This window comes from Oncorhynchus masou, chromosome 10 (assembly GCF_036934945.1).
Source record: "Oncorhynchus masou masou isolate Uvic2021 chromosome 10, UVic_Omas_1.1, whole genome shotgun sequence".
NCBI lineage: Eukaryota > Metazoa > Chordata > Actinopteri > Salmoniformes > Salmonidae > Oncorhynchus > Oncorhynchus masou.
Genome location: NC_088221.1, coordinates 3309809 through 3322510, shown reverse-complemented (window position 1 = coordinate 3322510; position 12702 = coordinate 3309809). Strand labels below are relative to the sequence as shown.

The 12702-nt window shown below is 39.9% G+C and overlaps 1 protein-coding gene across 3 annotated transcripts in view; it reads left to right on the top strand.

Annotated features, from left to right (window-relative positions):
- The window catches only part of tmtc4 (transmembrane O-mannosyltransferase targeting cadherins 4), a 42597-nt gene extending 30391 nt beyond the window's left edge, over positions 1-12206 (top strand). For all 3 annotated transcript variants that reach the window (XM_064975661.1, XM_064975659.1, XM_064975660.1), the window contains 3 exons: positions 9883-9995; positions 11170-11239; positions 11647-12206. In XM_064975661.1, the coding sequence (XP_064831733.1) occupies positions 9883-9995; positions 11170-11239; positions 11647-11798 (335 nt within the window). In that variant the 3' untranslated portion in view covers positions 11799-12206. The remainder of the gene's footprint in view (positions 1-9882; positions 9996-11169; positions 11240-11646) is intronic.
- Positions 12207-12702: the final 496 nt, after the last annotated feature.

Sequence of the window (12702 nt, the reverse complement as noted above, 5' to 3'; positions counted from 1 at the left end):
GGCTTTCGACTCGAATGAATGCATCGCCTGTTTCCCCAACTACTTCTCAGATTTCAGTGTGTCAAATCGGAGGGCCTGTTGTCTGGACCTCTGGCAGTCTCTATTAGGGTACCACAGGGTTCAATTTTCCAGCCGACTCTTTTCTCTGTGTACATCATTGATGTCGCTCTTGCTGCTGGTGATTCTCTGATCCACCTCTATGCAGACAACACCATTCTGGCATATACTTCTGGCCCTTCTTTTGGACCCTTTTTAACAAATCTGCAGACGAGCTTCAATGCCATTACAACACTCCTTCCGTGGCTTCCAACTGCTCTTAAATGCACCTGGCTACCCCTACCCCGGAAGTTTAAATGCACCTTAGCCAAATACATTTCAACTCAGTTTTTCACAATTGCTGACATTTAAAATGATTAAAAATTATGTTCCTAGGTCAGTTAGGATCACTACTTTATTTTAAGAATGTGAAATGTCAGAATAATAGTAGAGGGAATGATTTATTTCAGCTTTAATTTCTTTCATCACATTCCCAGTGGGTCAGAAGTTTACAGACAGTGGGGCAAAAAGTATTTAGTCAGTCACCAATTGTGCAAGTTCTCCCACTTAAAAATATGAGAGAGGCATGTAATTTTCATCATAGGTACACTTCATCTATGACAGACAAAATGAGAAAAAAAATCCAGAAAATCACATTGTAGGATTTTAAATTTAATTTGCAAATAAATTCATTAAAAATCGTACAATGTGATTTTCTGGATTTTTTTCTCTAATTTTGTCTGTCATAGTTGAAGTGTACCTGTGATGAAAATTACAGGCCTCTCATCTTTTTAAGTGGGAGAACTTGCACAATTGGTGGCTGACTAAATACTTTTTTGCCCCACTGTATATCCATGATATTCATGATTTCCTTAAAAGTGCATGAAGGTGATAGTTTGTAGTGTGATTTCCTTTACGGTCCATTGAGGTATTTAAACAATATTATAATCTCCCACCATAATAATTAATTATACATTTTTTTACATTTATTTTCACCTTTATTTAACAGAGTTACACGTGGAGTAAAACAAACATACAGTCAATAATACAGTAGAAAAATAAGTCTATATACAATGTGAGCAAATGAGGTGAGATAAGGGAGGTAAAGGCAAAAAAAGGCCATGGTGGCGAAGTACGTACAATATTGCAAGGGAAACACTGGAATGTGCAAAGTAGAAATAGAAATAATGGGGTGCAAAGGAGCAAAATAAATAAATACAGTAGGGGAAGAGGTAGTTGTTTGGGCTAAATTATAGATGGGCTATGTACAGGTGCAGTAATTTGTGAGTTGCTCTGGCAGCTGGTGCTTAAAACTAGTGAGGGAGATAAGTGTTTCCAGTTTCAGAGATTTTTGTTTTCCTTGCAGGGTTGATAATAAGAAGTGTGGATCATCATTATTTGGTCCGTAAAGGTTAATGACCCATATCTGTTTATGGTCCAATAACATATTTAAACATAAACATATTGCACGTTGGGATCAAAATGACTGTTAATTTATAACATCAACCCTTTTGAGTTTCTTTGCCCGTGGGAGAAATACACTACCGTTCAAAAGTATTGGGTCACTTAGAAATGTTCTTTTTTGAAAGAAAAACTAAAAAAATTGTCAATTAAATTAACATCAAATTGATCTGAAATACAGTGTTGTAAATGACTATTGTAGCTGGAAACAGCAGATTTTTTTTAAATCTACACAACACCAGTCTCAACATCAACACTGACAAGGCGACTCCGGGATGCCTGCCTTCTCGGCAGAGTTCCTCTGTCCAGTATCTGTGTTATTTTGCCCATCTTAATATTTTATTTTTATTGGCCTGTCTGATATATGGCTTTTTCTTTGCAACTCTGCCTAGAAGGCCAGCATCCCGGAGTTGCCTCTTCACTGTTGACGTTGAGACTGGTGTTTTGAGGATACTATTTAATGAAGCTGCCAGTTGAGGACTTGTGAGGCGTCTGTTTCTCAAACTCTAGACACTCTAATGTAATAGTCCTCCTGCTCAGTTGTGCATCAGGGCCTCCCAATCCTCTTTCTATTCTGGTTAGAGACAGTTTGCACTATTCTGTGAAGGGAGTAGTACACAGCGTTGTACGAGATCTTCAGTTTCTTGGCAATTTCCCGCATGGAATAGTCAGAATAGACTGACGAGTTTCAGAAGAAAGGTCTTTGTTTCTGGCCGTTTTGAGCCTGTAATTGAACCTATAAATGCTGACGCTCCAGATACTCAACTAGTCTAAAGAAGGACAGTTTTATTGCTTCTTTAATCAGTATGACCATTTTCAGCTGTGCTAGCATAATTGCAAAAGGGTTTTCTAATGATCAATTAGCCTTTTAAAATGATAAACTTGGATTAGCTAACACAACGTGCCGTTGGAACACAGGAGTGATGGTTATTGATAATGGGCCTCTATGCCGATGTAGATATTCCATATTTCTGCCGTTTCCAGCTACAATAGTCATCATATACAACATTAACAATGTCTACTCTGTAATTCTGATCAAAATGTGCTTTTCTTTCAAAAACAAGGACATTTCTAAGTGACCGCAAACTTTTGAACAGTAGTGTATATTTTTCCACACAACTTTAACTAAAATTTTTGAATGAGTTTCCTGTTGACAGTAGATATTATATTCCTTCTCTTTGAGCCAGTTAAATATTGTTATGTTCTTATTATCTGCTAAACCGTTACAATTATAACTGGCTATACTTATTTCACCATTTACCGTAATGAGATACAAGTTTAAAATCTATATCATAATATGTTTGTAAATGTACCATGGTATTTGAGTATCCATATTAGCTGTACCATGATATTTGCATTGCTACTAAGTAACCCTCCAATTGACTTCCGCTAAAGCACCCTCTATCATCCCAAGCTCTCTCTTTCTTTCTGTGCCCCCAAATGTTTAGATATATACTGGTAAAGTAACCAGGTTGTTAGCTAATGAGGTAACATGACTGAACAAGGTGTAAACAAATGCGTGGTTTTTGAACGACCCCCAACATGGTTTATGACGAGAGCCTAAAAACAAACATTTTGGTCCACCAAGCACTTTTGCAGGTAGATGAAAAAAATCTATCATCCACTCATAATTCTTACCAGTCGATACATTTATTTGCCATAATAACACCAAATATCACCCCAAAAAATGGTCTAGTTTTTTTCCCTCCGTGTTTCCAATTTCCCTAGTTTTCTTTTCTTCAGGTTTTCACTTTCAAAATCATACCTTTTTTAATAGAACATCCAATTTAGTTGTTTCTCTAAGTCCACAAGAATGCTTAAACCACATCAGGAGACCACATTTGAGGTCTGGGGAAGAAAATCCAACACATGTTTTGCAGGGTATATTTGCCCTTTTTTAATTTAAATTCTGTTTATAAAACAAGACACTCAATCGATACAGATCATCATAAAATCATATTATTGTGCCAGGTAAGTTTACTTTACAGTTAACATTTAATTTGGATTTGAATACGTCTCAGGAAAGTTGCAAGAAATACAAGTCACTGATGAATTCTTTAACATTCTTTACATGTGGGCTTTGGATTGAAGTACAAGTCACTGATGAATTCTTTAACATTCTTTACATGTAGGCTTTGGATTGCAGTACAAGTCACTGATGAATTCTTTAACATTCTTTACATGTGGGCTTTGGATTGAAGTACAAGTCACTGATGAATTCTTTAACATTCTTTACATGTAGGCTTTGGATTGCAGTACAAGTCACTGATGAATTCTTTAACATTCTTTACATGTGGGCTTTGGATTGAAGTACAAGTCACTGATGAATTCTTTACATGTAGGCTTTGGATTGCACGAATCTGCAGTCACATTCTTCTCTAGGGCACTTGGAAACAACTGCACAATGAAGACTATCATTACAACAATTATTATCTGGGAGCATGTATCTGGGAGCATAAGCAACCAAAATGGCCGTTCTTTAGAGCCATGTGCGTACCACACACACACACACCACTAACACACACTTTGACCCACTCACCACAGTTGCTGTCTAATGGGAGATATTATGAGTGACAATACCCATCACTTGCTTTGTTTTGTGCTATTTTGGATATTCAAAATCAATCTTTAATAGTTGAGTAATGGATGAATTTCCATTGATTACATGCGCCGCAGAGTTAGTCAAATGCCTCATTTTTACTCATTCATCCGTACGCACAGTTGTTCAAAGATTGTCTTCACTGCTGTTAACGTACAGAAACAGAGACAAAGATAAAAAAATGGGGGGAAATTTGATCTAAGCGCCCAACGTGATTAGACTGGAAGAGCAGGAACCGGCAATGCTTGAAATTTATGTATTAAAGCTTTGTGTGTGGAGTTTTCCAAAGGCACTCTTCCCTGCCGTGTGGAGAATGCGCTGATTTCCAGACGTTGGCGCCGCTTTTGTCAGAAGCCTCTCCCGAGGGGGGCGGGGTCTCCCAGGAGGGCCCTAGAACCATCCAATCGCCAGCCAGCATGCCCATGATCAAACGCAAGGCAGACACAGAGAAGTGCCCCCTCAGAATTCAGAATCCCCCTCCTCCACCCCCTCTCCCCATAATTTCTTCCCCAAATCTGCCAAGACTACATGTCACCAAAAAACAAAGTAACTGGGGTGTGCTTCCTTTATTCTCTTTTATTGCACAGAGACAAAGCTGAGCTAGCACACATACACTCAGCAACAAAAGAAACATCCTCTCACTGTCAATCCTATTTATTTTCAGCAAACTTAACATGTGTAAATATTTGTATGAACATAACAAGATTCAACAACTGAGACTTAAACTGAAAAAGTTCCACAGACGTGACGAACATAAATTGAATAATGTGTCCCTGAGCAAAGGGGGGTCAAAATCAAAAGTAACAGTCAGTATCTGGTGTGGCCACCAGCTGCATTAAGTACTGCAGTGCATCTCCTCCTCATGGACTGCACCAGATTTTCCCGTACTTGCTGTGAGATGTTACCCCACTCTTCCACCAAGGCACCTGCAAGTTCCCGGACATTTCTGGGGGGAATGGCCCTAGCCCTCACCCTCTGAGCCAACAGGTCCCAGACGTGCTCAATCAGATTGAGATCCGGGTTCTTCGTTGGCCATGGCAAAACACTGACATTTCTGTCTTGCAGGAAATCACGCACAGAACAGCAGTATGGCTGGTGGCATTGTCATTCTGGAGGGTCATGTCAGGATGAGCCTGCGGGAATGGTATCACACAAGGGAGGAGGATGTCTTCCCTGTAACGCACAGCATTGAGATTGCCTGCAACGACAACTAGCTCAGTCCGATAATGCTGTGACACACCACTCCAGACCATGACGGACCCTCCACCTCCAAATCGATCCCACTCCAGAGTACAGGCCTCGGTGTAATGCTAATTTCTTCAACGATAAATGCGAATCGGACCATCACCACTGGTGAGACAAAACTGCGACGCGTCAGTGAATAGCACTTTTTGCCAGTCCTGTCTGGTCCAGCGACGGTGGGTTTGTGCCCATAGGCGACGTTGTTACTGGTGATGTCTGGTGAGGACCTGCCTCACAACGTACCTACAAGCCCTCAGTCCAGCCTCTCTCAGCCTATTGCGGACAGTCTGAGCACTGATGGAGGGATTGTGCATTCCTGGTGTAACTCGGGCAGTTGTTGTTGCCATCCTGTACCTGTCCCGCAAGTGTGACATTTGGATGTACCGATCCTGTGCTGGTGTTGTTACACGTGGTCTGCCACTGTGAGGATGATCAGCTGTCCGTCCCGCTGTCTTAGGTGTCTCACAGTACAGACATTGTAATTTATTGCCCTAGCCACATCTGCAGTCCTTATGCCTCCTTGCAGCATGGCTAAGGCACATTCACGCAGATGAGCAGGGACCCTGGGCATCTTTCTTTTGGTGTTTTTCAGAGTCAGTAGAAAGGCCTCTTTAGTAGTGTCCTAAGTTTTCATAATAGTGACCTTAATGTAAGCTGTTAGTGTCTTAAAACTTCTTAAGGATAGGTGTTTCCTGGCTGGACAACTTCCAGTGAAACTGGAGGGAGCGCAATTCAAATACATTTTAAACACTTATGTTTAAATACAGTTGAAGTCGGGAGTTGACTTTTTTTTAACCTTTATTTAACTAGGCAAGTCAGTTAAGAATAAATTTATTTTCAATGACTTCCTAGGAACAGTGGATTAACTGCCTTGTTCAGGGGCAGAACGACAGATTTGTACCTTGTCAGGTTGGGGATTCGAACTTGCAATCTTTCGGTTACTAGCCCAACGCTCTAACCACTAGGCTACCCTACCGTCCCCTACATACACCTTAGCCAAATACATTTAAACCCAGTTTTTCCTGACATGTAATCCTATTAAAAATCCCCTGTCAGTTAGGATCACCACTTTATTTTAAGAATGTGAAATGTCAGAATAATAGTAGTGAGTGATTTATTTCAGCTTGTATATCTATCATCGCATTCCCAGTGGGTCAGAAGTTTACATACTCAATTAGTATTTGGTACCATTACCTTTGCGTACTATTGTTTGTACAGATGAGCGTGGTACCTTCAGGTGTTTGGAAATTGCTCCCGAGGATGAAGCAGACTTGTGGGGGTCTACAGGTTTTTTTTTAGGTTTTGGCTGATTTATTTTGATTTTCCCATGATGTCAAGCAAAGAGTTTGAAGGTATGCCTTGAAATACATCCACAGGTACACCTCCAATTGACTCAAATGATGTCAATTAGCCTATCAGAAGCTTCTAAAGCCTTGACATCATTTTCTGTAATTTTCCCAGCTGTTTGAAGGCGCAGTCAACTTCGTGTATGTAAACTTCTGACCCACTGGAATTGTGATACAGTGAATTATAAGTGAAATAATGTGTCTGTAAACAATTGTTTGAAAGAAAAATGACTTGTGTCATGCACAAAGTAGATGTCCTAACCGACTTGCCAAAACTATAGTTTGTTAACAAGAAATTTGTGGAGTGGTTGAAAAACGAGATATAATGATTCCAACCTAAGTGTATGTAAACTTCCGACTTCAACTGTAAATGTCTTATATTTGTGTTAATCTAACTGCACTGTCCGATTTACAGTAGCTTCTACAGCGAAAACATGCCATGCAATTGTTTGAGGACGAAGCCCCACATCAAAATATTTTTCCACCGGCACAGGTTTCATACATTCACATAAAACGATTAAATATTCACTTACTTTTTGAAAATGTTCTTCTGATTTTACATCCAAAGGGTCCCAGCATGTAGTGTCGTTTTGTAAGATAAAATCCTTCTTTATATCCCAAAATGTCAGTTTTGTTTGCTTCACCGATTTGAGTCATCCACTCGTTCATCTTGCAGAGAAAGAATCCGATATTCTACCCCTAAACTTTGTTTCAACAAGTCAAAATACGTTTCTATTTACTCCTCAGATACCCTAAAATATAATGAAACTATAATATTTATTTAGGAAAGAAGTATGTTCAATATGAAACTGATTTTAGCAGGTGCGGAATGTCTTCATGGCACACGCAAACACGAATTTCCAAGACTGTCCCTCTACTAAAACTTATTTCTTATTCGTTTTTGAAGTTACAAGCCTGAAACCTTGAACGTAGACTGCTGACGTCCTGTGGAGGCCATAGGAATTGCAATATGACCTTTTGCATTTCTAAGAGGATGGTCTTTCTCAACAAAAAAAACATGTTTGTTTTTCTTTGGATGTTCTCCTACCATGTCTATTGTGTTATATTCTCCTGCATTATTTAAAAATGTCTATAAACGGCAAAGTGTTTTCTTTCCAATGGTACCAATTATATGAATATCCTGGCTTCATGGCCTGAGTTACAGGCAGTTTACTTTAGGCACGTCATTCAGACAGGAAGTGGAGAAAAAAAGTGGCCTAGCCCTAAGAAGTTAACGACCGTTCCACAGGTGCATGTTCATTAATTGTTTATGGTTCATTGAACAAGCATGGGAAACAGTGTTTAACTTCTTGCGTCGAGCAATCCCGGATCCGGGATTCTATTTATAGCCTCAAGCTCATTAGCATAACGCAACGTTAACTATTTATGAAAATCGCAAATGAAATGAATGTGCTAGCTCTCAAGCTTAGCCTTTTCTTAACAACACTGTCATCTCAGATTTTCAAAATATGCTTTTGAACCATAGCAAAACAAGCATTTGTGTAAGAGTATTGATAGCTAGCGTAGCATTTAGCGGGCAACATTTGCACAAAAACCAGAAAAGGATTCAAATAAAATCATTTACCTTTGACGCCAGGACAGCGGAGTCAATCACCACCTTCCGGAGACACCTGAAACCCCACCTCTTCAAGGAATACCTAGGATAGGATAAGTAATCCTTCTCACCACCCCCCCCCTTAATGATTTAGATGCACTATTGTAAAGTGGCTGTTCCACTGGATGTCAGAAGGTGAATTCACCAATTTGTAAGTCGCTCTGGATAAGAGCGTCTGCTAAATGACTTAAATGTAAATGTAAACGTAAGAACTTCGGATGTTTTCAATGAGGAGACTCTCAGTTACATAGCAAATGTTCAGTTTTTCCTGAAAGATTCTTTGTGTAGGAGAAATCGCTCCGTTTTGTACATCACGTTTGGGTACCAAAAAAAAAAAAGAAAATTCAGTCATCAAAACGCCGAACTGTTTTCCAAATTAACTCCATAATATCGACTGAAACACGGCAAACGCTGTTTAGAATCAATCCTCAATGTGTTTTTCACATATCTCTTCATTGGTATATCGTTCGTGGTAGTCTCCTTTCTCCGGTGAATCGCTTGGAAAAAGACGTGCAGTTGAAGATGACGCACCAATTTCGACGGAGGACACCGGGCGGACACCTGGCAAATGTAGTCTCTTATGGTCAATCTTCCAATGATATGCCTACAAATACGTCACAATGCTGCAGACACCTTAGGGAAATGATAGATCAGGCAGGCTCATTCCTTGCGCATTCACAGCCATATAAGGAGACAATGAAAAACAGAGCCTCAAAAATCCTGCTCATTTCCTGGTTGAAGTTTCATCTTGGTTTTGCCTGTAGCATCTGTTCTGGGGCACTCACAGACAATATCTTTGCAGTTCTGGAAACGTCAGAGTGTTTTCTTTCCAAAGCTATCAATTATATGCATAGTCGAGCATCTTTTTGTGACAAAATATTGCGCTTAAAACGGGCACGTCTTTTTATCCAAAAATGAAATAGCGCCCCCATAGCATCAAGAGGTTAAACCCTTTACAATGAATATCTGTGAAGTTATTTGGATTTTTACAAATTTTCTTTGAAATACAGGGTCCTGAAAAAGGGATGTTTCTTTTTTTGCTGAGTTTATGTGCACACATATAGCACACACATGTGCACGCAGAGCATGACTCGGGGCCTCTCCATCTAGCTCTCTCCTTCCCACCTTCCCTCCCTGGTCAGACAGGTCTGACAGAGATCAATAAGCCAGTGGTCCTTGTGTTCAGCTCCTAATTAGGAAGCTAAAGCGCTCTTCCATGTGTGGAGAGGAAAAACTCTGCTCTACACACCACAGACAACACACACATGTACACACACACTGGGCGCTCAGTTTATATGGGTTTCATCATTTTATCTATTGTGTAAAGGTATAAACACTTGCTTTAAAGCTCTGTACGTTCGTACAAGCAGTTGACATTTGTATTCTGTGAATGCATCGACTTCCAATTAAGACTTTTAAAGCTGACTTGTAGTCTGACGGTTTTAAACTTTGTTCTCCTCATGACTTGGATTTCCACCTTGCATGTCCACAGGCTTTGAACTAGCAAGTTCAATCTCGCTTGTCTGTGTCTGACTATCTGTCTGTCCTTCTCATGTCTTTCCCTTCTCTCTCCTGTCGTCTAGGCAACCTAGCCCAGGCGGAGGCAATTGGCCGAGAGGCCCTAAAGCTCCTCCCTAACGACCACACCATCATGTTCTCATTGGCCAACGTCCTGGGCAAACTACAGAAGTATAAGGTCAGTAAGCCCAGAGAGAGAAATTACTTAGAATAATTTACCTCAACTAGGGCTGTGACGGTCATGAAATTTTGGATGACAGTAATTGGTCAGCCAAATGACCGCGGTCACGTTTCAACCGTTGGAATAGCAATTTAGTAAAAAATAATTAAGACACATTTTCTCCTCTCCTCCGCTCCTGACTGCATGTGCTGCCATAGAAATAGAATGAATGAAATGGACGTCCTCATTCAAGTCAATGATGGCATACTGGCTGGACTGGCAATTGCAAGTATAGCAGCAAAGGAGAAAAGCTAGGTTGGAGATAACAAAGGTTAAAATGAGGATTCTAATACCCCATAACTTTTTGCAGCAATGGGACCAGCTATGCAAGTTAGCAATGGCGCTGCTCATGTGAATGTTTATTTTCTTAAAGCTTTCACATGGAGTCCTAACTTTTATCTTCAAGCTAGGAGTAAAGCAGGAACTGAAACCAGGAAGTGTACCTGTCTATTTGTGCTGTGATTTGTTGATTGAACTCAACTGACATTACAAAAAATACATTCCATTGCATTTTTTAACATCATTTGAACATCATTTGAATGAACATTCTACATTACCATGGAAATGATTATCACAATACCAGGCAGCCATTGCGAGTGTACCCATGAGTTTACCAGTCACATTTCCAGGGTCAGAGGTTGTAAGTCTGTTTTATTCATTATATTTCTGTGTGTGTGCTGCAACCTAACACTCGTTTGCTACAACACCTTGCTCGTTTCTGCAAGGAGCAACACATTTTCATCACGTGGTTAAGAGTCCATGTTACCACAGAAACAGACTTAACAGCATTAAGTCATTGGGATTTAAACTATTTTTTTGGACTCAAATCAAATGTTATTTGTCACATGCGCCAAATACAACAGGTGTAACCCTTACCGTGAAATTATTACTTAACTGCATTCTTGGTAAAGAGCTTGTAAGAAAATATAGTTAATTAAGAAAATATTAATTAAATAAACTAGAGTAAAAAAAAAAAAAATAACACTATAAAATAACTAAAATGAGGCTTATATACAGTGGGAACTGGTACCGATTCAATGTGCAGGGGTACAGGTTTGTGTGTGACCGCACTCCTAATGCAGCCAGACACCCACACACACTGAAACATGTCCTGTGTTTTGTGCCCAATCAGGAGTCCGAAGGCTTCTTCCTCCAGGCTCTGAGAATCAACCCAAATGCTGCCAGTTGCCATGGCAATCTGGGTAAGACCAGTGGGTTCCGAGATACGTTTGATGTCGAACCATAGTTCTTATAGACCCATATAAATGTTTTTCATATACAGTATATTTGTCTTTTGTATTAAGACACATAAATAAATCCATAATACCTCAATGTGGTGTGTGTAATTAATAGTTTTGGGATAATGTGATGGGTTTGGTCTCAAGCAAGAGTAACAGTTAGAAACATCATCATATGAAGTAAATGCATGGGCCACCTTCAGTAGGTACAAGGTAGAACGTTGCAGGTAGAAATGTCACGATGAGGCTGACATGAATTGTGATTCCTTCTTCTCAAAATCAGAGGCATGTTTATTCTGAGTGTTCCACACCATGTCTTTGGCCTCACAATAATATGTCTGTGTCTCTCCTCTCTCTCCCCTCCATCTCAGCGGTGCTGTACCATCGCTGGGGGAAGCTGGAGCTGGCGAAGAAGCACTACGAGCTGTCTCTGAAGATAGATCCAGAAGCCCCAGGCACCCGGGACAACTACAACATGCTGCGACGCAAACTGGACCAGCTTTACAGGACCACACCACCCTGAGGGACTCAACCACTGACTGCATGCTGCAACACACACACATACGCAAATAACCATTCATTCATTCCAGCTTTGTACCGTTTCCATTATATTTAAGAAATAAAGACTGTTTTGTATAACATGTTCTGTTGCTTTTCCCCCATTATGGGAAGGGGACTAGATCGGTCTCTTGTCTGTTCGTACGTTAGTCACACGCGATGTCTGACAGCACTGGCCCGATTTTAAATAAACTTGGGTGAATGATGCGTCTTCCCTTACTGGGGAAAAAAACTTTTTCACATGCAAATTCTTTTTGTGGCGAATTGTGAACTTCTGGAAAACAATTATGGGGAAATTTGTGACAAACATTCTACTGTTTGCAAATTTGTTTCAAACTGTATGAATATGCAAATAAAATCAGATTTTTGGTTACTGTGTGTTAACATTTAAATGTATCTACATAAACCAAATCACGTCCTTTTAAATAAACTTGCTTCTCACAAAGAAAACTAAACATACTATACTGAACAAAAATGAACGCAACATGTAAAGTGTTGGTCCCATGTGAGCTGAAATAAAATATCCCTGAAATGTTTGATACGCACAAAAAGCTTATTTCTCTCATGTTGTGCACATATTTGTTAACATCCTTGTTCGTGGGCATTTCTCCTTTGCCAAGATAATCCATCCACCCGGCGGGTGTGTCACATCAAGACATTGATTAAACAAGCATGATCATTACACAGGTGCACATTGTGCTGGGGATAATAAAATGACATGCTAACATGTGTAGTTGTCACACAACACAATGCCACAGATGTCTCAATGATAGTGAAGAAAATGGGATATTTCCCGAATCTATTGATGTAGATACAACATTTACATGAGAGAAATGGGAACACTATGGGGATTTTGACCTTAAGATGTT